Genomic DNA, 25,413 nt, shown 5'->3' on the forward strand with positions numbered 1-25,413 from the left:
ACAAAGTCTAGCAGGCTCATTTCTTCAGAGCATTGACATTCCGTTCTAACTTTGTTAACAATAGAAATAGATAAAGCAAGACGTGAGACATATTTGTGATGTGCATGAAAACAAAACTCCTACTTCCCTTCACCATCTTAAATCAACAGCTGCTGTGTGGAACTATTCCTTATTTCGGCATTTTCACAGTACGTTCTATTCTTTCTCAACAAGATCCTACACATTGCTTTGTCCTTCTGATGCCTGGTCTTTTAACTAATGTTAAAACATAGAACAGTACAGCAAACTTTCCCCATAAAACATGCTCTTTAATTCAGGCAGCATCCTGGTAAATCTCCTTTGCACCCTCTCTAAAGCTTCCATTCTATCTATAATGAGCGGACTTGAAATGAACACAATACTCCAAGTGTGATCTAACCAGAGTTTTATTGAGCTGCAACATTACTTTGTGGTTCTTGAACTCAGTTACCAAATTGAATGAAGGCCAGACCACTATATGCCACCTTAACCGCTCTATGAGGTTGCACAGCGCTTTGAAGGAGTTACGGATGAGGACCGCAAGATCCCCCTGTTCCTCCTACAGTTAACCTTGTACTCTGCCTTTAGGCTCAGCCTTCCAAAATTTATCAGATTAAACTCCATCTGCCACTTCCCAGCCCAGCTTTGCATACTGTCATTGTCCTGTGGTATTGTCTAAGGTGTAGAAGTCTCTCCTTTCCTAGCACTTCCCAACACACCCCAAGTCAAGTCCCAACATATCACTGATCTCTGGTGAACCAGTAAGCACACTCTCTCCAACTTAATGGATTACCATCCACATCCTACCCACCAACTGTAACTTGTTAAAAATCCTTCGGTTCCCTCCTATAGTAACAGAGCTTTTATAGTCCATCATCTGTCCACAATTCAATTACTTTATGTTTGAAGATCAGTACCTCTGATGCTTGCTGTGGCACACAACAGTAATTGATTCTCCTTGAAATCCACAAGATTTTGACCACTCTCTCTCCATCACGTTTCCAATTACTCAATCTATCTCCATTCCCACATTCTTTGATGCTGCCTTGACTGTGAATAAAAGGACCTAGACCATCAACCTGTAATTCCTTATTTTTGAAAAAATATATACAGTATACAAGGAAGCTCATTGCTTTCACAGATCTGTAACTCAAAGAGCCAAAAATTATTGTGGAGTGGATAGGTGGATCATTTTTCAGAAATCCAAGGAGGACATTTCTGTTATATTTGTAACTCTGAAACTTGAAATTAATTGAAAGTTAAACAAGGGAACCGTTTTTACTTCCAGCAAAGCGTGCTCATATGACGTGCAGGTGTGATGACCTCTGCAATTCATGCAGTTGTACATACAACCTATACTTAAACAAGAAAGAATGCTTGATCAAGCAACACATTTACAGTATTACTCAAATATTACTGAAATAGTAAAAACACAACTCTCCCTGCTTAGCTATAAACTCCCAAGTCAATATAGAATGCATCAACTGTGTACACAGTATACAAGGTAATACAACTACTATAGAGATATGCACAGTAAAGTAAATTTTAAATTGTTCCATTCAGGCCTAAAGATTAAACCACTGTGGAAGCTTTCTTACTCTTGTGGGATAATGTCTTTCCTGACAAGGAGGGATCACTCTGCTTGGCAGGCGAGACTTGTGACTGTGAAATCAATCTCGGGTCCTGGGGCCCTCTCTGTGGGAGTTGACTCTGGGACTGCAGGAATTAGCTCAGAGAGATCTGCACACCTCTCTCCTGGAAATGTTGGCATCCCAGACAGAGCGGGGCAAACCACTGAACGACGTGGATCATGATATGTGAGTACAGTATCTGACATCACCATTTCCTTCACCTTTCTGAAATCCTGCTTTGTCTTTTGCCATTTCTTCCTGATCTGCAGTTAGGCATTCAAGGGGTGGAGCACAGTTGCCAGGTTTGGCAGGAACCTGTTATAGTTACTGACAAGTCCTAAAAAGGACCACAACTGTGACACGTCCTTTGGCCTTGGGACATCCACCACTGCTTGAATTTTCTCAGCACACTTGTGTAAACCTTGTGCATCAATGGTGTGACCACAGTAAGTGATGCTTGGTTTAAAGAATTTGCACTTGCTGTGTCCACCTCTGAGCCCGTAATCTTCTGATCGTTTTAACACCACCTTAAGGTTTTGAAGATATTCTTTGGCATCCTTACCTGTAACAACGATGTTATCCGGGTAACGTGAGTGCTGTACAGCCTTGCAGTGTCTGGTCTGGAGCTTACTGCCAGAGTGCAGGTGCAGATGCTACTCCAAAAATAAGCCTATTATAGTGATAAATCCCTTTGTGAGTGTTCATGGTGAGAAACACTTTGGACTCTTCTTCCATCTCCAGATGTAGGTAGGCCTCGGCTAAGTCCACTTTGCTGAAGTGTTCTCCTCCAGAAAGGTTTGCAAAGATCCCACAAGCTAAACAATCTCTCAGTGCATCATTAGGCTCATCACTGAACTGACAAAATACCTCATCACCACCGTCAAGTTTTGTAACTCCACACCATAAAACTAATCGAACGGAAAACAAGGGAGCCAAGAATGCAAATATTTAAGCGAGGTGCGCACATATGATGAGGTAGGCAATTCACGTATTTTCACATATAACCCACAATGAATTACTTAAACAATAAAGCATGCTTAATCAAACAACACGATATTGCTCAAATTATACTGAAATATTAAATGTACAACAGTTTCCCCCGTTGGAAAATCTCTGTGCTTTCAATGGGATGTAGTGGGTTCAAAGGAAAAAGGACTCTTAATTAGAGGCTGGGTGTTGGCAACAATAATATGGAAAGATTGGGAAGTGGGATTTTGGTAAGGAAATTGCTACCTTGTTGGAATCGCAGAGGAATCCAGTAGCAGACTGCAGCAGCTGTTTATAACTCTGTGCCCAAATGAATGAGATTTGCAGTTTTTACATGCCCGTTCAGATTGTGAGCATGCAAATAATAATGAGGAGACTGCGGCTCAGTGCCTGATACAATCTTTCTTTGGAAATTTGAATATCATTTCACCAGATGGTGTTGGCAGTGATCAGTCAAAAGCTTGTGACCCCCCGTTGGGGTTGGGAGTAATTATCATTAAGAGATAATGTGAAAATGGAGTTGGATAAAGGATGCACATTGTGGTAACATTTTGTGCATCCATATTTCCTTGGGTGTTTCTGCTTTCCAAATTTTTGATTGGAAGGATCAGTATGTGGTGTGGTGTGATCTGACTGACCCATTGCCCCATCGTAATGTCCATCATTGTTTATGAACCTGAGTGTAATAGTTAGAAACCCATGCTTCACCGCGCTAGCAGCCTAACTATTCCCCTGCTCCGTAGAATATTTGATTTTTTATTGTGCATTTCAATGTTACTGGAAGCCAGTTTGAATAAATGTATATCTATTAAGGTGACTGTGCTTCATAATCAGATTTTGGTTTCCATGACACTCTCGTGGTCACAGGATGCTAGATGGTTCACGAAGGGACACTCCACTTCCTTGCCCAGTCACGGGCAGTGCAGCAGCTCTTTGGTCAATGAAACTTGTACTCTGTACCAGTGGCGAGCTGTCTTTCTAGCTCATGAGATCTAAAAAGAGCTAAGTTTGGCAACCTTTCTACACCAAGTAGCCCCATGGTTCATTAAAAATAAATCCTACAGACAATGGCCATAAATAAACCCCTTTGTTTCACTGTTACTTAAAGCTGAACATTGAAGCTAATTGGTGAAGCCATGTCGTTGGGATCTGGGCATGGTGCCAGTTTTGGCTTTTGTGCACACCCGTTGTCTGACCTGATCGACTCACTGGTACAGAGACAGAAACTCCTGCATTAATGCAGAGAAGGAATTTGCTGCTCTTTGTGACAACTGGACTCATTTGAATTGGGCTCAACTTGGCATCTCTGGCGGAAAGCTGATGAAAGACCCTGATAGGATCATGTTGATTTGAGCATCTGAAGCAGTCTGTTTGACCCTATTTGAAACATCCTCATGCAATGTCAGGATGGAGTATGAAACACATGTTATTCAGAAAAAAATCTATAGATTTACTGCATAATAACTAACCAAAGCATTTGCTTCATGTAGAAATGCTTAGGCAATAATCTTGTCTCCAAGAATCTACTCCATCTGTGTTATGTTTTACAGTCCATGACACCGGTATTAGCAGGCAGAGCCCCAGATTATTTATTATTATTAAAGTTCAAAGTAAATTTATAATCAAAGTATGTATATGTCACCCTATACTACTCAGAGATTCATTTTCTTTCAGGCATTCATAGTAAAGCAAAGAAAAATAAGAGTCAATTAAAAAACCAACAAGACAAACAGTGCGAATAGCAAATAAATTAATAAATACATAATACTGAGAACATGGAAGTCCTTGAGAGTGAGTCTGTAGGTTGTGGAAGCAGTTGTGTTGAGGTGAGTGAGGTTATCCACACTGGTCAGGAGCCTGATGGGTTGAGGGGTAATAACTGTTCCTGAATCTGATACTGTGGGTCTCGAGGCTCCTGTTCCGCCTTCCCGAAGGAAGCCGTGAGAGGAGGGCATTGGCTGGCTCTTGGGGTCCTTGATGATGGATGCTACTCCTTGTAGAAGTGTGCAATGGCGGGGGAGGGCTTTTCCTGTGGTGTATTCACCACTCATTGTGGACTTCCCCATTCTTGGGCATTGGTGTTACCATACCAGGCTGTGATGCAATTAGAAAAATAATGATATTTTTATTACTTGTACACCGGATGAGATGTGGAAAGGTCACCATTTATTATCTGTCTTTCGATGCTCCTGAATTGAAAGCCGAGCCATGCTATTTTAGAGGTAAAGAGTTGACTTAGTTTTTAAAGTCCTTTGAAGGTCAGATGAAGAAGGCTTGTGGACTTCTTTTCCCGAAGGATATTAGTGAATTATTTTTTTTAAAGAACTATCAGCCAGCCTCTTGTTTACCTTCTGATGTTCAGGCTTTACTTCAGATTGTAATGGGTTGAATTCCCAAGGTGACTGCAGCCACTGGTGGAAATTGATTAATACCCCAGACCACCTGACAGTTGACCAATAAATCCGATGCTTAGCAAACCCGCTCACTAACGCTCCTAGCTCCACCCAGCCTGTGCCATTCTCTTTCCGTGCTGGCACCTCGGTGGTGTTTTGCAAGCATTAACAAGCAGGAAGGTGGAGAAGAAGACACCTGCCAGTCTATGGCTGATAGGGAGGGAGTGACTGGTCCGTCTACCAGAGATCAGCGGGTGACCTTAGTAACATTAAAAGTGAGTCAGAGAAGAAGATAATCTTTTTCATTTCATTCAGGGGCGGGGAACCCTCACCACTTCTAGCAGTAGCTTCATGAACTTTCTGAATAAACGGTGGCTATTAATGAAAGTCATTATTATGGTAGAGTTAACCCATGGTACTATTTTTATGCAATGGGCCAAGGAGCATGCTCCTCAATAAAGCTAAGAAATGGGGCCTTTGGTCTGTGCTGACTATCAAATGCCTGTACAGCTAAGTTTCGACTGGTCTTTTACTGGACCAGAAAATAATGGACCAAAGCAATGGACTCAGCTCAGTATATACCTTCCCCACTGCTGGCCGTAACTGTAGCAGGCACTGCCTCATGGTAGCAACATCTGGCATTAAAGATCCGCACTATCTGGACGATGCCATCTTCTCACCACCATGGGGCAGGAGGTGAAGAAGCCTGAAGTCCCACAGCAGCAGATTCAGCAACAGCTACTACTCTCCCACCATCTGGTTCTTAAACCCCTCTGCACAAACCTAGTCACGAGCGCAGTGGAGAAATGCTCTGTGACCACTTTGATCGCTTTGCGCTGCAATGGACTTTTTTGGTTCTAGTTGTGCTCTCTCTTGTAACAAGTGTGTATAACTTCTGCCAGTAGGCTTTTCAATGCACCTGGACATAAGTTTGACTTGACCTGCTGAAGGAGTCCAGCCCATTCAGGATGCTATTGAGAATCTTAGAGCCATTAATTTGAAGCACATGGAAGTGCAGTAGTAGAAGTCTGGAACCAGAGAGCACAGCCTCAGAACAGAAGGAAGTTGGCTGAAGATGAATCTCTCCAGTGGGAGGCTGGTGAATCTGTGGAATTCATTGCAACAGATGGCAGTGCAGGCCAAATCACTGGGTAAATTTAAAACCAATAGGTTCTTGATTGGGAAGTATGTCAAAGGTTATGGGCAGGCGAAAGGGGTTGAGAGGGATAATAATTCAGCTGTGATGAAATGATGGAGAAGAGTCAGTAGACCGAATGGCCTAATTCTGCCCTTTTGTCTTGTAGTCTTAAATGGCAGAAGGACTGCACTGTCTCGTAAACTATCCTGCAGTCCTCTGCTCAGTTACACCTATCCTATCTGTCGAAGAGCCTATCATTCCCAACTTGGTCTGATTAGCCACCGCAAATCCCCTACGAACTAGTGTGAAATTAAGTTGTCCTGGATCCCAAGGGAACACCTAAAAAGGTAATGATACTGAGGCCTGCCGTTTGTCCAGGGACACGAGTGTGTCTTTCCCTCCAAAAGGCAGTAAATTCAAAGACCTGCATATATCCCGGTTTTTCTGGATGTAATCAATGAAGGATTTGTTTTCAAGTATTCATTTCCCTTTACTGACATGCAAGATGGACTTAATTTCCAAAGATCCCGTCGAGATAGTGAATAGGTATCCAATGTCCTGGGCCACTGCAGTGCTTGAAAGCATTTAATGCAACCGGCTGTTGAAAAATCAGTTGTGTGCGGAAGGGAAGGAGAATTCTGATCTCGGCAAATCTAGTGTGCGTGTGAGAGTGACAGGAATTAATGTTTGAGCCCATCCCCCAGAAACCTTATTGGAAGAACATTTGTTTATGATCCCAATTTGGCCATATAACTACATTCCAGATGTTTGGGGAGAGGGCGAAATTTAACATTGACATCCTCCGCACTTTCCCAGAGTGCTATGGTTGGGAACATTTGTCCTAATGTGGTTTCAACAGGCCATGAGCCGCTTTGAAAGGGCACTTAAAATGGTTTGTTCAAATGGGTTTATTTTTAACCTCTCAAAATGTGCAACACAGATGAATATGTAAGGAAATTGCTGAAAATTTGTTACACAGTTAAGAGGAATGCAAGACATGGGGACCAGTGCCAAGGAACAGAACCTTGGAATGTGTCCATGAATTCTTTTAGCTGGCTGATTAGGCTAAACAAAAAGCACGGTAGAAAATAAGGAGTGAGGGAAAATAAATGGAAAATCGATAATAAAAGCAAATTTACTTCAAATATTACATGGAGTTAAGCTGGGCATCTTATTATCTGGTACTTTTCAGTGGCCGGAATGTGTCATAACCTGCACAATAGCCACTGTTACGTGTATGTCTGTGTGTCTGTATAAATGTATATGTTTGTGTCTGTGTATACCATCTGTTTCCTATTTTGACAGCCTTTTAGCTTCTATGTAGTGGGAGGGAGATTGGATTATGTGAATGGAAACCAGGTCTTTCTTTAAGATATCTATCTAATTGCCGCACAATTTTGTTCCAGCAAAATGGAGCTGGATGTAGATTGACCAGTTGCACGCAAGCCTTAGCACTTGCTAAGTCCAGTTGCCGTGAGGCTGGCTGACAGACATATGGCTAGAATTTTCAGAGTACATGAGCTATTGGATTAGAATGCAATGTCTTCAGTCATGGTCAGGGTATTCTATGTTTAAGAGCTTTAGTTCCATTGATCCGTTCATTGGTTATGTGGCAGTGCGGAGGGTAATTGTGGAAAACCTTTTTCCATCCAATAAAACCTGTGAGAAAGTGATTCATACTTTTCACTTCATTTTAATAGCCACGGTATGCTTTGAGGCTGGAGCTGAATTGATGTGTGTCTCGTACAAAAATATACAGAGAAATCTGTTTGTATTGTCTGTGAAATGAATCTGGATTAACAACTGGATCTCTGTTGATTTGGTCTCAAGCCAGCGTACAGCTTGCTTTGGAGCCATTGGGGTAGGTGGGCAGTAATAATACCGCCACCAATAGAAAGAACTCGCATTGTTGGAGCACCTCAGTTTAGAACTTCCAAAAGCAGTTCACAATCACAAGGCAATCTTATTACAGAACATTTATTAGACCATTTATAAGACATAGGAGTAGAATTAGGCCATTCAGCCCATCAAGCCTGCTCCGCCATTTGACCGTGGCTGATTAATTATCCTTCACAACTCCTCTTTCCTGCCTTGTCCCCATAACCTTTGATGCCCTTACTCTAAATTGTAGAAAACCAGGCTGTCACTTTTATGTCAGCACACTTCGAACTTTTGGCGATGGGTGAGGGATAAACGGTAGGCAAGGGAGCTTCCTTTCTTCTTGCTCGTTACCCTCTAGAGAGGGGGCACAATTTGAGACATTGCACCTGTCGGTATAGTCCACTTTGCACTGGAGAAGGCCTGAAACTCAATGGTCAGCATTCTCAAGTTGCCTAAAGCACCCCCAGTTCTGAGGAGAATGGACTTAGGAGAAAGTTGTTGATTCAAGGTTGATGGCCCGTTATGGAAGTGGGGTTGGAGCGGGTTCAGGACTTGAAACAGCATTCCCGCTGAGTGGCAATTTTCACTGATGTCTACGTTAACTGGAGGGGTGCAGGCATGGAATAATTGTACAGCTGCTGAAGACTTGGAGAAAGAATCTAATGAACTGAATGTAATTACAGTCCAAGCATCTGACACTCGAGATTTCCGGGTTCCACTGGAGATTTTGAGGTTGGTTGAGGTAAGGGTTTGGGCAACCGAACTCTCTTTCTGGCAGTGATGGGGTGATCCGATGTGTGGACCAGTATGTACTTGGGATGTGTTCAAGTAAGTGCAGGCAACGCTGGTGATCTTAGCAGAGGGTTTTGGGATAGACAGGGAGCCAATCCACACATGGGGTATGGTTGAAGTGGGAGCAAGCAACCTATCTACTCTTGAGTCTTGGGTTGGGGAGAGTTGGTAGGTTTGGGATTAGTACTTGCCTAGTCAACTAGGTCACTCGAGTAAACACGAGGAAATCTGCAGATGCTGGAAATTCAAACAACAACACACTGGTGGAACGCAGCAGGCCAGGCAGCATCTATAAGGAGAAGCCCTGTCGATGTTTCGTCCTGACGAAGGGTCTCGGCCCGAAGCGTCAACAGTGCTTCTCCTTATAGATGCTACCTGGCCTGCTGTGTTCCACCAGCATTTTGTGTGTGTTGTAGGTCACTCGAGTTGTAGGTTGGTCACCTTAAAACATAATGTGGCCACCATTTTAACTGGACTTTTTATTTGGAGCCTATGGAGACTGGGGTTTCCAAACCTTCGACTCTACAGTTGAGAGATGAGGATGGCTGTGTGTGTAGCTTCATTGCACCGATTGTGAACTGGGATTACGTGGCTGGTTCCCTCACCTGGGATGAAAGCAAAATGATTGTGGAGCGGTTGCGAGCAAGAATGGTTCAGAATCGGCCTGTGGGAATACTGGGTGTGCATGAGTACCCCCACCTACATGTCGGTGCACTGAGGTACCCTCGTAAATCAAATAGTAAGGGTGCACAAGGCAAACAATAGGTGTGCAGATGTTGTCACGGTAGTGTAGCTGTTACAGCTTGGGACATCAAAGTTCAGTTCTGGCATTTGCTGTAGGAAAGTTTATACATTCCTTCCCGCGTGCATGTGCATTTCCTCCGGTTTTCCTCCCACAGTCCAAAGTCGTACCAGATTAATTGGTCATTGTAAATTGTCCTGTGATTAAGCTAGAGTTAAACCGATTGGTTGCTGGGCAGTGTGGCCAGAAGCCTGTTCTGCACAATATCTCAAGATAAAATGGCAGTGGTGCCACTATGTAAGTTGAATAAAGGCAGGGATCTCTATTTGCCTTTAGGGATTATTTCGACGGTCAGGAGTAGTCCATTTCCTCTTTTCATTATTACTTCAGATGATTTGATTGTTGACCTTTCCAGGGGCGAAGCCCTTTTGCAGATGCACCCAGCATGGAGCCAAGTTCTGAACGGTTCAAATCTCCCTCGTGTCCTGGAGAGGAGCCTGCTGTAGTTGTTGCTTGGCAATTGATTTTTAACTTTCATTGTGTCCTGAGCATTTGAGCGATAGTTAAGTGTCCGCAGATACGAAAGGGAAGTAGAGTTCCCTAGTCACTACATGTTGCCCCAACATGGCCAACAGATGTTAAGGGAAAGCATTCTGACTAGGGGTTGGAGGATTGCTGGTTTTCATACCTAGTTCGGATCCATGTTTTAACCTCCTCTGCCAAGCACAGGCTTCAATCGATAATCCTCAAGACAAGGCAGAGCAGAAGAGTTCATTTTACAGAGCAGTTTCTGTGAGTGACTGGAAACCACACACCATACCAACAGGCATCTAATTTCCCCACTAGAATTTCAGAAATGATTTAAGACTTCATTTTATACCTCATCAGTATAATATTCTTCTTATTTTTTAAAAAAAACCTTGTTTAGAGCATGCACTTCCTCTCAACGGGGTTTAATTCCATTTGCCAAAAGCTTGGTCACACTTTTGTTTCTACTCACTGCTGTAAACATTCCATTCAGATTTTTTTAAATCTCAACTGTCACGCTGCACTTTCAAGCTTTGGCATTTGGGTGCTTTTGTGAAAGAGGTTTCTGAAGGATTGCTTCCAACTCCTCCACCACTTTGTATTTTTAGAAGCAATATTCCTCAGTAAGTAATGCTGCCGGCAATTTATTGGAAAGCAATAGATGGATAATTGATGCGTTGCTCCCAGTTTTCACTAGCACTGTTATTAATTAGTATATACCTTATTTATTTTTTTAAGAACTCCTCCAATGTTTTCTTTCCACTCTCAGAGCTATGATTGTCATTGCAGAAATATTAGATGCCCTTAATACCTTATGCAGATGGCAATTACCAATGTGTACATTATGTGGTTAGCATCAGTCTCAGCCTTCGTTCAGAGCAGAGTGCAAGTGGACTATCCTCAGGGAAGATGCTAAGTAAGAAATGACTTTCAGGATAAACGTTGGTTCAGAAGCCATACATCAGGTTGATTATTGAGATAAGCAGGTTGCCCTGACTTAACTTAAGAAACCTGAGTGATAAGAGGCATAGATTGCGTGGATTGTTGCCAGAGTGGAAATGGCTAATACCAGGGGGCATAATTTTAAAGTGATTGGGGAAAAGTACGGGGGGGGGGGGGATGTCAGAGATGAGGTTTTTTTTTACACGAAGAGTGGGGAGTGTGTGGAATGCCCTGCCAGGCACATTTAAGAAACTCTTAGATAGGCATATGGATGATTAAAAAAAAATGGAGATCAATTTAGGAGGAAGGGTTATGTTGACCTTGGTTTAAAAGGTCAGCATAATACAATGGGCTATAGGGCCTGTATGGTGCTGTAGTGTTTTGTATTCTGTGTATTTTAAAAAAAAAGTTGGATCTATATTCTTTGCAGTTTAGAAGAATGAAGGGTTATCTCTCAAAAGAGATAAGGTCCTTGTGTGCTGGATTTTGAGATGTCTCCGCTAGTAGGAAAGTCTCAAATAAATGGACATTGTTGCAGGCTCTTTGCTGGTGGGTTGGAACTTTTCTCTCAGAGACTGGTCAACCTCTGGAATTCGCTGCTCCAGGCTAACTTGTCTGTTACTGAAGGAGGCCAAGGACTAATACCTAAAAGGTCGGAGGGCTTGAGAACTGTGGGACAGAAGATGTGACATGGGACATGATTAAAGTGTGTGGTGGGGTAGGCTGGAAAAGCTGAGTGACCTGCTCCTGCCATTTCTTGGTGCAATATGTACTTGAAAGAGAAGACAGAAAGAGGATGAAGTGACTGATGGGGATGTGACTGAAAAGTGCAGCCATTGCCCGTATTTGTGTTCAGGAATAAAAGTAGGCTGTAGATTGGCCTGTTCTGCTCGTATAAGCCCTGGCTGGAGTCCTCTGCAAGAGGACGCTGTGGCGATGTCAAACTGCAGGCAAAACTTTGATCCAGCCATTCAGTGTTACCAATCAGATGTTCCACGCATCCTCAGCAGCCAACTTCCCCGGCTGCTCCGATCAGTGCAGGCGTGGCCCTTTCCACATCTCCAGGGCCATAAGGACCCTGGGTGGGAGGGGGGAAACGTCTCATGTCTGTTTACGTCAGTGGTTGCAGCTGGGGCATCACCGTTTGGGGAAAGAGTGCCCGCGTTGAAAGGTTCTCAGATGCTGGTGTGATGGACTGTGTAATCTGACTCTCCTCCTTGTCAGCCGGGGAGAAGGTGGGCAGGCACTGAGAGGCTGGTGTTTTTTTTGGAGGTTTTTATTTTGTCCCTTTGCAGTACACTTAGCAAGAACGAGCTGCTCTTACACGAAGAGCAGCCCCAGGAGGGCTCCATTTTCATATTTAGTCGGTGTTGGAGGTCCCTTGTGAAACGCAGTTGGTTGTGCTCGCACTTGGAGACTCCCTAATGGTGTCTTTGCAAAACAGATTGAATGCTGGAAATAAGATATCCCGGACCACCTCCAGTATAACATTAATCATAGAGATTTTAGCCCAGACTGAAGTGGGCGTGCAGGAAATCGATAACAATCCTGTCATTACTGCAGAAAATAACTCTACAATATCTAAATATTTAATACATGTTTAATAATTAATCTGCAGCAAGGTCAGCAGTTTCATTTCTCACATAAAGTACTATCAAAGTGAAAGCTCAGATCTTTCTCTCCCCATTTTGCAGTTCAAATGAAAACAATCAATTCCCATTCAAAGGTCAGAGGTCATGTTAGTTCTGCTTTTTAGAATGTGCTGTATTGAACTTTCAATGACTGAAAATGGAACATGAGAACGGAAGTCAGCAGCTTTCCCCTCAAGCCTTTTCTGCTGTTTAATGAAATATTGGTTACCTACGTCGTCTTGTCGTGTCCGATAATATCTAATGATTAACTAAAATTATCAGTCTCAAGTTCCTAGCTTCGGTTTTACACTGTGAAAATGTTTCAAACTTCTGCCATGCTCAGCAAATAAAAATATTTCCAAATTCTACTTCTGCATTTCTTGGTTCTGAGCTTCAGACCAAGTGCCTTGGTTTCCAAGTTCTCAATCAGCAGAAAGAGCATCTACCTGCCATCAATTTCCATTCATATTTTGAAAATGTTGTTCAAATTGTCCCTTCAGTTTCTAAATTCCAGAAAATGGGATTGTATTTTGTTTATGCAAGAGATTTTATAGATAGTGAAAATCCAGAGGAACAGACACAAAGTGCGGGTGGAACTCAGCGGGTATGGAGAGGAGGGAACAGTCGACATTTCAGGCCAGGACCCTTCATCAGGAAGGGAAGGTGGAAGAAGCCAGAATCGTATTTTGTGTGGTCTTTTGCAGCTCAACTGTTTGATTCCAGTTATCTCTCTGGGGAATTAATGGTGTGCTCCCTCCAAATCCAGCACGGCGTTCCTAAAGTGTGGGGCCTAGAAATGCTCTCAGTATATCAGCAGTGAGTTCCAGCTGCTCAACCTTTTAAAGAGGTGGCCGGGGGTGTGGGCTCGAGTACGTTGGAGCTTGCTTTGCACCGTGGATGTTTGTTGGCTTCATCCAGTACTGATGCCGATGGTGCTTCCCTGTTAACATTGATGCACCGCACTACTCCACTTACGAACCCATTCCGAAACGATGTGAAGTCTTGGTGAATACACACGCGTGAGTTTCTGCATCTTCCACGTGTGTATGAACGAGCACACACACACACACACACACTCTATTCCAGTTTTCTATTGCGAAAAAGGCAAGCCAATGGCTAGATTTCATTTGGAGTTTAAGATCTGGTATGTCAGCAAAGACCTTTAACACCATAAATCAGCGAGTTGTTATGCCTCCCCTTTCGCTGTGAAATGGGGGACACCTCTTTTTCCCTTATTAGGGAGAGAGAGGGCTGTGTTTTGTTGAATCGCCGGTGAACAAGTGGTGCTGCAAGTCTGTGTCTTTATTGATGCTTTGCTGCATGCTTGAGAGCTCGGTGCTGCTGCTTGTGGGTGGGAGGAGGAGTTGGCGTGCGCTTTGAGGTTCTATCGTTTAACTGTCACTCGTTCTTTGGAGCACTCCTCTATTTTCAGGGATGTTTGCAAAGAATAAGAATTTCAGAATGTATATTGTATACACTTCTCTGACATTGAAACCTATTGAAGCCTCCAGCAAATTTCAGTAGATATACCATGAGAGTATTCTAGCTGGTAGCGTCACTGTCTGGGATACAGGGCGCACCACACAGGATAGGAAAAAGCTTCAGAGGGTTGTCAACTCAGCCAGCTCCATCTTGGGCACTGCCCCCCCCCATCATTGAGAGCACCTTCAGAAGGGCATGCCCCAAAAAGGCTGTGTCCATCATTAATGACCCTCACCACCCAGCAATGCCCTCATCTCAATGCTACCATCAGGGAGGAGATGACAAAAACGCAACATTTTCACAACACTTCTTCCTCTCCGCCATCTGATTTCTGAATGGACAGTGAGCACTACCTCACTAACTTTTGCACAACTTATTTTTTAATATACGTTTCTTATTGTAACTATATTTTACATATTGCACTGTACTGCTGCCACAAAACAACACATTTCTCAGACTCTGTCCGTGATAGTAAACTTGACTCTGATTCTGTATTTCACCTGCGAGCTCTGGCCTTCTCAGAGAAACAAACTAACTTGGGAAAGTGGTACGTTGAGATGCCCAGATACATACCGCATCACTCCAAGCTCTGATTACATTACATCCTCAGAGTTTCTAGTGGTTCAGAATCTCTCATGCTTGAGGCATTTTAAGCACTTAAGCAAATGTTTATTTATATCAGATTGCAACAGAGCTAAGGCTTCTGCAAGTTATGAGGTTGCACTTGGTTTAAGAAGCATTCCTAGGCCCACAAAGGAATGAAGTCCTTACCATCCCAGCTTGTTTTGTTTGTGTCTACTAAATAATGTAGGGACATTGTGGAGTCAGACGGACATCTGATTATGATGAATACCATGTTGAAAACTAAGTGGAAAGAAGGGCTTGGCTGTATAACATAATTCAAAACAATATAATTGCTAACATCTAGCTTCTCTTGCACAGCTGATAGATATGAGCGGGTCTATGTGTCCACTGGCCTGTCATTGAGTGCGTGCTTGTTATCGGGCTCCACAATATTCTTTCCTGTCACAGCATCAACAATAGACAGGACGGCTAGCAAAGGAAGCCACCGGGCATTGCTTAGCAACAAAGCACTGATAGGCCTCAGCAGCAGAGTTCATTTCCTACACTTGATAGTGTAAATTATGCTGGGGAATCTGCAGTTTTTATTCATGTTTCCTAGGGACACTACATTAAGACGTTTTGTTTCACGGGGAAGGAAAAGACCCTGGGTATCTGTGCAAGTACCTCTTCAGGAGGTGCTTCAGGTGGAAAGGCCCTGGCAATGCACGTTCAGGTGTGTGAAATGCTCTCTGCTGAGTTCAGTGACAGCAGGAAGCAAGAGGCTCGGTGCCATCCCGAACAAGGCAGCACGCTTCCTCGGCTTTGTGCCCCCAACCCACCCTACGCATGCACTCCATTCACCCTGGAACCTGCAGAACTCTCTGGGCTTACTTTGACAGGACCCCTCAAAGAAGGTTGTTTGAGAGGGCCCATCGGTAGGCACACGGGAACTCCATCCACAAAGGCTGGTTCCAAGTTGCACGTAGTTCTAACTGTGAAAATGTAAGAAAATAGATGTCACTACTCCAAAGCTGGAAAATTGGGACCGAGTGCTACTATCATCAGGTAGGAGGTACAGGACCCTCAGGTCCCAAACAAGCAGGTTCAGGAACAGTTATTACCCTGCAACCATCGGGCTCCTGAACCAGCGTGGACAACCCCACTCACCTCAATGCTGAATTAACCACACAATCTTGTTGACTCACTTTCAAGGTTTCTACAACACGTCTTCTCAGTACTATTTATTTGCCTGTTTATTATTTGCATGATTTATCTTTTTTTTGCACATTGGCTATTTGTCAGTCTTTATTATTTATGGTTTTTAATATATTCTATTGTATTCCTTTATTTTCCTAGAAATGCTTGCAGGAAAATGAATCTCAAGGTGCCACATGAGTGCTTTGATAATAAATTTACTTTGACTTTAATTAACCTCAAATTTCAAAAGCAAGTGATCGGCAGAAATGTTTCAATTATAATCTCTTGTCAGAATGGATATGTTCCACGTCAGACACTTTTTTTTCTTCTTCGTCCCCTATTTCCAGTATTCCTTGTTTGATCCGATTTAATTGCTCCCATTACTGGAAATTGCCTCAAGAATCTTGATTTAAGTGAAGTTGGAACTGTTGCGGTCAATGTTCTGGAAGATTTCTTAGAGTGTTAAGAAATCTGTTTAGGTGTGTGATTGAACCATGGGACTCTGTTTTCCTCATGTAATTTAGTAGTGAAGATCAGTTAATTTTTCGCACCATTCCCAGCCTGTGTCACTGAGTACTCTTGCTTGTTGCTGTGAAACAGTATTGAAGGAGCTTGCTGATTTTCTCTTTGCCCTGAGGGATGGAGGGCGTTACTTACAAGAGTAGGTTGTGTCTGTTTTCACTCGGGCACAAAAAGCTGAGGAGTCATCAGAGAGGTTTACATCGTTGAGGATATTTAAACCAGACGATAATAGGTTCTTGATTGGTCAGGGTGTCAAAGGTTACGGGGAGGGGAGGGATAATAAATCAGCCATGATGGAATGGACTCAATGGGCTGAATGGCCTAATTCTGTTCCAGTGTCTATGCTTTATAAAATTGAGGGGTATAGATAGATAGCCTTTTTTTCTTCATGGTAGGTGACTCTAAAATGAGATGATTTAGGTTTAAGGTCAGGTGAAATATTTAGAGGAGATCAGAGGGGCAATTTTTTTTTACATTGAGTTGTGGATAGATGGAATTGACTACCAGAGGAAGTGGTCACACTTCTATACCTGTGTAGCAGAGAGTATTTGGTCTGGCTGCATCACAACCTGGTCCGGTAACACCAATGGTCTTGAATGGAAACTCCCACAAAAAGTAGTGGAAACTGCCCAGTCCGTCACGGGTAAAGCCCTCCCTACCATTGAGCGCAGCTACATGAAATGTTCTCCCAGGAGGGCAGTATCCATCATCAGGGACCCCCACACCCAGGCCACGCTCTCTTCCTGCTGCTGCCATTGGGAAGAAGGTACGAGCCTCAGGACTCACACCATCACGTTTAAACCATTACCAACCCTCAACCATCAGGCTCTTGAACCAGTGGGGATAGCTTCGCTTGTCCCATCACCGAAATGTTCCCACAATCTATGGACTCACTTTCAAGCACTCTTCATCTCATGTTCTCGATATTTATTATTTGTTTATATATTATTGTTCCGTTTTGCATTTGCAAAAATCGTTGTCTCCTGCACTCTGGTTGAAAGCACTGATTTGCCGGACACTCATTGATTCTCTATAGTTACTATCCTATAGATTCGTTGCGTATGCCCAGAAGAAACTGAATCTCTGAGTTGTGCATGATGACAGATACGTACTTTGATAATGAACCTTGAACAAGAAGCTGGACATGTGCATTCTCACTGCCGATTAAAGCGAGGCTGCTGGCTCTGTCTTGTTACCCGCCTAACAATTGTTGTTAGGGGGAGCTACGTAAGCTGCCTAAATTCTTTCCATCGCATAGTTTAAGGGGAGCAAGGCTTTCCTGTAGTGATGCAGGAGCAGACTACAGGACTTACCTGTATTCAGTGTCAAAACCTTCCTGTACATTCTCATAGCTTAAACTATGACCACAATTCTCTGTACCACATCTCCGCCCACAATCCACAAAGTTTCTGTTTAATGCGTGAACTGACCAATGGCAGGAGAGTTTCGTAAGGCAAAGAATATTGCTTTACAGTGTAGGATATATTTCAACCAGCAGTTTATTTATTAAGATTAAAGTTGCTGCTGATCACTTTTTGAAGTCTGAGCAGTTATTGATGAATTGGATGTGTGTCTGTTCTGCCCTAGATATCTGGAGCCTGGGAGTGATCCTGTACATGCTGGTGTGTGGATACCCACCTTTCCATGAGGTCAATGATAGTGAGACGCTCACCATGATCATGGACTGTCGCTACACAGTTCCCCAGCACATCTCTGCTGACTGCAAGAAGTAAGTACTGTCCTGCTTACGTCCTACTCTCGTACATTATCTACATCGTTTTTATCGGCTGCCTTCCCACAGAGGCCTGGAGAGCGTACTTCCCTGCGTGTCCAAGATCTGTAACCCTGTCCCATGCAGTTGATGCTGGGATGGTGCTGTCTACGAAACAGATGCCAATCTGTCCATGGAGGTAGAGTAGTTGTTGGAAAAAGCCAAGGCCTCTCCCTTGCCCTCTTGTGAGTGACTACTTTTGAGGCTCCTGACGTTTGCTTCTCTCTGTCTGTGGGACCCGGCTGCACTGACTTGGCATGCCCGTGCAATGTGGTTTTATTCCTGATGGCACATCAAGCTGAGCTGTGTGTGTTGAGCAGTACACATTGGATATTGACAGTGTAACATGTACCGTTGCACACACCCCCCGACTGTGGCTATCAGGGTGAAGGTATCCCCATCGTATTCCTGGGCAAGCAGATCCTGGTCTGTGACCCAGAAGCAGTGAGCTGTTTCAAGTCAGGATGCTTTGCACCATGGGGCAGCTAGAGTTCCTCTCCATCTCCTCCTCTCACCCTTCCACTTGGCTTGGGATAAAACGTTGGTGACTGGGGAGGATCAAGGGAGGGGTTGGGGTTGAGGTTGAGGGGTGCTTAGGTTCAAAGTAAATTTACTATCGAAGTACATACACGTCACCATATACAACCTTGAGATTTGTTTTCTTGCAGGCATACACAGTAACTGCAGGAAACCTAGTAGAATCAATGAAAGATGCGCCCAACAGGATGGACACACAACCAATGTGCAAAAGTCACTGGGTGCCTCTGAAGTCGCTAGTTACAACAGGCTGCTTGGGATGAGTTAATGTTGCAACAGATTGAGTGTGGACTGAGTGAATTGACGTACAGGGAGAGGCAGGTCCAAAGTGTTTTGAGTGAGTGAAGAACACACTTGGTGTGAGATGGTTTCACTTCTGTCTTTGAGTAGCACACGCAAAATGCTGGAAGACCTTACTTAGCAGGCCAGGCAGCATCTGTGGAAAGGAATGAAGAGTAGATGTTTTGGCCCCTGACCCCCCTGTCTTTGAGCTGAGGGTGGGAATGTGAATGTGACTCAGTTAGATGTCTGATAAGGAAAGTCCACCAGCTACTGGTACTCATCCTCCTCAGCATTTGATTACTGCCCCTGAACCATATTATCTTCTCAGAAGTTGGGGAGACATGATTCTAGGTTCTCTTTCCAGCCTGATGTCTGAGTGCTACCACCAACTTGGACCTGAGCATATCATTTCATCTGTGACCCTGGCACACTGGCTATTGTCAGTGACACAAGCTCTTCGATGATATGTTGACTTGGACTTCCAGGCCCTGGAGAAGTGACTGCAGCCTTCTCCTTGCATCTCCTGATTTTATAAACTTCTATGAGGTCGCTTCACTCTCTCTCCTGCACTCCAAAGGATAAAGATCCAGCATGCCCTACCTCTCCCTGTGGCTCTGACCCTCTAGTTCAGGCAGTTCCCTCGTTAATCTCTTCTGCACCCTCTCCGGCTTGACAATATCTTTCCTGTGGTAGGGTGACCACAATTGTTCCTGATGCTCCGAGTGCAGTCTCACCATAAATAACTGCAGCGTAAGTGTCCCTATCTCTAAACGCAATGCTCTGAGCATTGGAGGCAAGCGTGTCTCCCTCCCCACAGCCATTTCCAGCCAGTTGCACACTTTGTGTTCCTAGCTGCAGTAACCCTCCTATTTTCAGATTACTTTGAGTTCCTGAGAAGTAGATTAAATGGTACATGGTTCAATGATGCTGGCCACTGACTGGTGCAGGTTAAGAATGGTGACCAGGGGCAGTTCTGGCTCTGGTTCGACCTTCTGGGTAGTGCCCCAAGTGACATGTTTCTCACTCACTCCTCCCATCTGTGTCAAGGCTGATTAATGTTAAATGTTATAAGGTATGGTACAGATTAACCAGTGACACTTCGAATACGAGTTCAGAAGCCTAATGGCCCGGGGAAGAAAACTGTTTCTCATCCTGACCATTCTTGTCTTTACGCATCGGAGTCTCCTGGGTGGGACCCTTAATAATACTAAGAACCCTGTGTACGCAGCCCTCCTGATAAATGTCCATGATGGATGGTAGGGAAACCCCTGTGATCCTCTCAGCTGTTCTCACAAGTATATAAAGTAACTAATATTTATGTAGTGCATTGTACTCCTGCCACAAAGATGTAGAAGAATATCTTCACTTACCTTTGGAAAGGCTTAATTCTTTTGGCATGCTTTCTACTGTCAGACTCTTCAGGCGGTGAAAACAGTTTCCTATTGGTTGGTTCAGCAAAAAACTAGGACAGGGAAGTTTAAGAGATTCATCAGTGAAGTGGGAAGCTCCGAGGAATTGGATGCTGTGAGACGTACCTTTATAAATGCCGTGCTGGCCGTTGAGATGTACAGCAGTCCTCCTCCCCTCACCGGTTGTCGCTTATTCTGCCAACAGCTGCAAGTTTGCTAATTGCAGTGGGTCTTGGTGCTGGATAGGACAGCTTTCACCAGGGGCCGCCTTGTGGATGCTGGAGGAGCTCGAGCAATCTAGACCTTGGCAGCAGGATTGTCTATTTTAACTGACCACTTTTCCAGAGCTGTGCAAAGCAAATCATCGCAGTTCCTGGCGTGGCTTTGTGTTAGGTATCACTTCAGTGATAAATTCTGCTGCTTTACATTCATGAAGATGGACAGATACCCGTGATCTAGTAATGACGCTGAGAACCAAACTTTGTAAGGGCAAGAGTTCATGTCAAGCTTCCTGCACCAGAGGAAATGGGCTGTTTATGGCCCAGTTACTGAAGGAAGCGGTTACACTCATTCATGCAGCTGACGGATGAGAGAGGCGGCCTTGGTCACCCTGGAAGCAGTGCCGTGATCGAGTGCCAGTGAGTCATTTAAAGCTGAGAGCCGAGCAGTGCCATAAAGTCTGAGGTGTTATGCGGCAATTTATTAAAGCGTTAGTCACCAGCCTGGTATCAAGTGAGCAATTAACTTTAAGCTCTGAAAAGATTGCGGTTGTTCAGCTGTATTTTTTTGCTTTAATAATTAATTCCTTTTGCACGCGTGACACAAATTCTGTTTTATTTTGGAGCTGCAAGTTGTAATTCGGGTAGTTTAGCGCCTGCTGATTGGTTGTCTTGTTTGCAAGATGAGCACGACCACGTTCTCCTGCAGCATACCTGATCGCAGTGTCCTACTCACGGTGAACGGTCGAGGCCGGAAACATCAACTCTTTGTTTCTCTCCATAGATGCTGCCTGACATGCTGAGTTCCTCCAGTATTTTGTGCGTTACTCTGCATTTCCAGCGTCTGCAGAAACTCTTGTTTCAATCTGAACTGGGATATGGCAGACCAGGAGGAATAACTATTGACATAAAATGACGGACTGAATCACCTGGACTGGGGTGCACCCTCTAGTGGCCGGGTGAAGAATGTGCAAGGCACTTAGTCTCAGTGGGTCTACACCAGAGGAATGATGAATGGGGGTGTCACTACAGCGTAGCGGTCTGCACAATGCAATTACAGCTTAGGGCATGGGAACTTGGAGTTCAGTTCTGATGTCACCTTTAAGCAGTCTGTACGTCCGCCCCACTGAGTGCATGGGTTTTCTCCAGGTCCTCTGGTCTTCTCCCACAGTCCAAAGCTGTACAGGTCAGTAGGTTAATTGGTCCTGTGATTGGGTTGGCATTAAATTGGGGGTTGCTGGGCACTACAGCCTGACAAGCTGGAAGGGCCTGTTGTGCACTGTATCTCTAAATTAAACACATCAAAGAAAATAAAAATATTTTCTTTTTGCTTTCAAACAATAACTTTGTGTGAGTGTAACTTTTCTAAGTGCCCTGGCAGAAATCCCAAATCAGCACCATTTTGCACCCATTCACCTGATTAAAGTCACCGGTTGGATTCAGACAGCAGATTGCTTAGCTCGAAATTGATTTCACAGCATGTGAGAATGGAAATTGTGACCATTTACTGTCACTGGCTGAACAGCGTTCTTGTCTCGCTGTTCCTGAACGGTCTTTAAGCCTTGCCCCTGAAATAATACAGAGAGAAAACTCCAATCACAGAGACAATAAAGGCCTGCTGTGTTTCTGAACATTTTCTGGTCGTGGTGGGGAATGAGTATCATTAAAAGGACTGCAAGGGGCTACACACCTTAAACAGAAGGGAAAGAAGAAAATAATAGAAAACCTGATGCGATGGCCTGGGAATTCTAAGAGAGATGTATTTTTAGGAGGGGGAGACAGTCTGGGCGGTGCATCTATAGACCAGTTTCTGCTGGCGTGGGTGTTGAGGAGTGCCTGGCTTGAACTGCTGCCCTTCGTGTGAGCAGGCGTCCCTCCTCACTCCACAGCTGGGGAGGGAGATCCAGGGATTGGGCACTACCGTGCAAGACATCGCGCTCCATTGCTGCTGCTCCCTGATCCATCTTGACACTCAAGATCATGGTTTGTTTAGGGTCTGTTGGAGAAGCCTAGAAAGTATTTCCAGTGCATTTTGTGGAGATTACCGGTGTTGGGGTGGAGATGCGTCTCTACCAAAGGAGGTGTAAGGAGACGATGTCCAAAGAGTATTGATTATGGCTGGGCGTCTTGTGAAAACACTGCCCAGAAGGAGGAAAAGGGCAAACCACTTCTGTAGAAAGACTTACCAAGAGCAATGGCGGTCATGGACCCTGATCAGCCAGGTCGTACGACAGCGCACATCATGATGATACTGATGCTCTGCATCATCACCAGTCTTCACCTGCATGGCGGGCTGCTGGTCACGTTGGCTTCTGTGTACTGGAGGGCATCGGAGCGAGGAGTGCAGGCAACATGCCGTGTTAATTCCTTAAACGCAGTCGGTTCTACTAGAGCTGGAAATCCAAAGTAAGTCACTTTTTCCTCCCCCCCCCCCCCCCACATTCTCTTTCTGGCTTCTTGCTGATGAAGGGTCTTGGCCCTAAACGGCAACTCTCTTCCTTTCCGTAGATGCTGCCTGACCTCTTCCTCCAGCATTTCATGTTAATTTTTTTGCAGGTTAGTTCTGCAGACTTGGCAGGAAATTGCTTTCAAACTGCTGATCAGACTAAGGATATGAAAGCTTTATTATAATTGGTACTCTGTTCATCTGGATATATTACAGCTAAATTTAAGAAAGCGTATGGTGCATTGGTGTTTATTAGTGGATTGAGTTAAAGAGCCACGCGGTAATGTTGCAGCTCTATAAAAACCTGGCTAATCTGCACTTGGAATATTGGTTTCTGTTCTGGTCACCTCTTTATGGGAAGGATGTTGAAGGTTTAGAGAGGAAATTTACCGGGCTGATGCCTGGATTAGAGAGCATGTCTTCTGAGGAAGGTTTGAGTGAGTTCGGGCTTTCCTCTTTGGAGTTGAGGAGGATGAGAGGTGATTTGGTAAAGATGTACGAGATGATAAGAGGCATATATCAAGTGGATGGCCAGAGACTTTTATCCAGGTGGAAGTGGCTAATACGAGACAGCATAATTTTAAGATGATTGGCTGAAAGTGTAGGGGGTAAAGTCGGAGGTGGGGCTTTTACACAGGGTGGTGAGTACATGGAACACCCTGCCAGGGGTGGTGGTAGTGGCAGATACAATAGGGGTGTTTAAGAAACACTGAAATAGGCACATGGATGATAGAAAAATGGAGGGCTATGTAGGAGAGAATGGTCAGATTGATTTTAGAAAAGGTTAAAAGGCTGGTACAGCCTGCACTCTGCTTTAATGTTTTATGTTCTGTGGGGACTGGCAGGTTCATCGGCCATTGTAAGTTGTCTGTCGGGTACAGGTGAGTGGGCAGGATTTGATGGGAAAGTGAGAGTAGGTTGTGGGGAAATTTAGTGTGGAATGTGAAGTGAATGAAGCCCATGAAGCTGATGAAGCCCATGTCCTATGACTCGATGAAATATTGAGGAGTATGGGAATGGGTGGCGGGTGCGCAGAGAAATGACTCTCTGTTTAACTCCCCTATACTTTTGCGAGAACTTTGTCTGCAGCTCAGAGAGCAGACAGGACCTTGGGTTTGTGTCTCCTTCAGTAAGTACTAATCCCTGTGACTCAGTCAGAACAAATTAAAATAACTCTGTTGATTGCTGATATGAATGGAAGGGTGGCAGCTGATGTGGAAGTCTGGATTCCGAGACCGAGTCAAGAATTGACTCCCACTAACCTGACAGGCTGCTGTGTGAGCAAATTAAGCACTTTGAGAGGGATTCACCACAAGCTGTTCTTGGCTTCCCAAAGCCCAGTGGCCGGACCGTATGTGATTTTGAAGCCAAGTCGTGTGATGGGCTGACTGAACAGGTCAGAGGGTAAAAGCCAGACTCACCAGCCTTTCAGGTTCAGGGGATCAGCTCAGAGTAACAGCCATAACTGGTGAAAGAGAATTGTAATGGGACGGCAATGAAGAACCCTTCTACATCTGACTCCAATAGAGACTCCACCCGGGACATGCATGACTGACGGTAGTGAAAACCAAGAGGAAGCTACTGACATGATGGACGGGAAGTAGACTGGTTCATGGATAGGAGAGGTTAAGGGAAGGAGATGAAATGCAGACAAATAAAATTAATCCAACTAAATACTTTGTTCAGCATGGACGAGCAGGGTCAAAACCTTGCTTCTGTGCTATATATCTCGGAGTTTAATTTGATTAAAAACCCTTCAGTCCTGTTCCTCAGCCCATCACTCCTCAATTATTACTTTAAAAGATTCTCTGCAGACACACTATGAGGAATAGATCGCTCAAGTTTTAGAACCGTGGAAATTGAACTACTTAATACATTGAATCAAAAGTTGCTGGCAGAGTCTGAGACGAAGAGGCTATTTGAAGATGACCTTCCCCTTTAAGGGGTTTTTGCAGGAGCTGGCTCATTGATGGTGATAATGGGAAACGGTGGCCCAACAGTATGTGAATAAAAATCAGTCTGGCAGGAATAGCAAGGATGGGAAAAGCCTATTTATTGTCTGAGTGCTATGGAAATGGGATTAAATCGTCAAAGGGGTCATTGAATCATCCTTACTTGATGACTAAGACATCCTCTGTAGTTAAGGCTGCTGTGTTCAGGAAGATTTTATATAAAGCTCTCTGCTTGTGGCACTCTTAAGACCCAAGACCCTGCAATAGGGGGGACTAACTCTGATACGTTTTATTTTCAAAGGAATAAGATTGAGATCTTGAAGGTGTAATGGAATTTCAAATCTGCAGAC

At 44.2% G+C, this 25,413-nt stretch overlaps 1 protein-coding gene across 1 annotated transcript in view; it reads left to right on the forward strand.

Moving 5' to 3' along the window:
• The window catches only part of snrkb (SNF related kinase b), a 114,991-nt gene that overhangs the window by 62,432 nt on the left and 27,146 nt on the right, over positions 1–25,413 (forward strand). The window contains exon 3 of the mRNA XM_059992654.1: positions 18,036–18,177. Coding sequence (XP_059848637.1) covers positions 18,036–18,177 — 142 coding nt within the window. The remainder of the gene's footprint in view (positions 1–18,035; positions 18,178–25,413) is intronic.

This window comes from Hypanus sabinus, chromosome 17, assembly GCF_030144855.1.
Source record: "Hypanus sabinus isolate sHypSab1 chromosome 17, sHypSab1.hap1, whole genome shotgun sequence".
Taxonomy (NCBI): domain Eukaryota; kingdom Metazoa; phylum Chordata; class Chondrichthyes; order Myliobatiformes; family Dasyatidae; genus Hypanus; species Hypanus sabinus.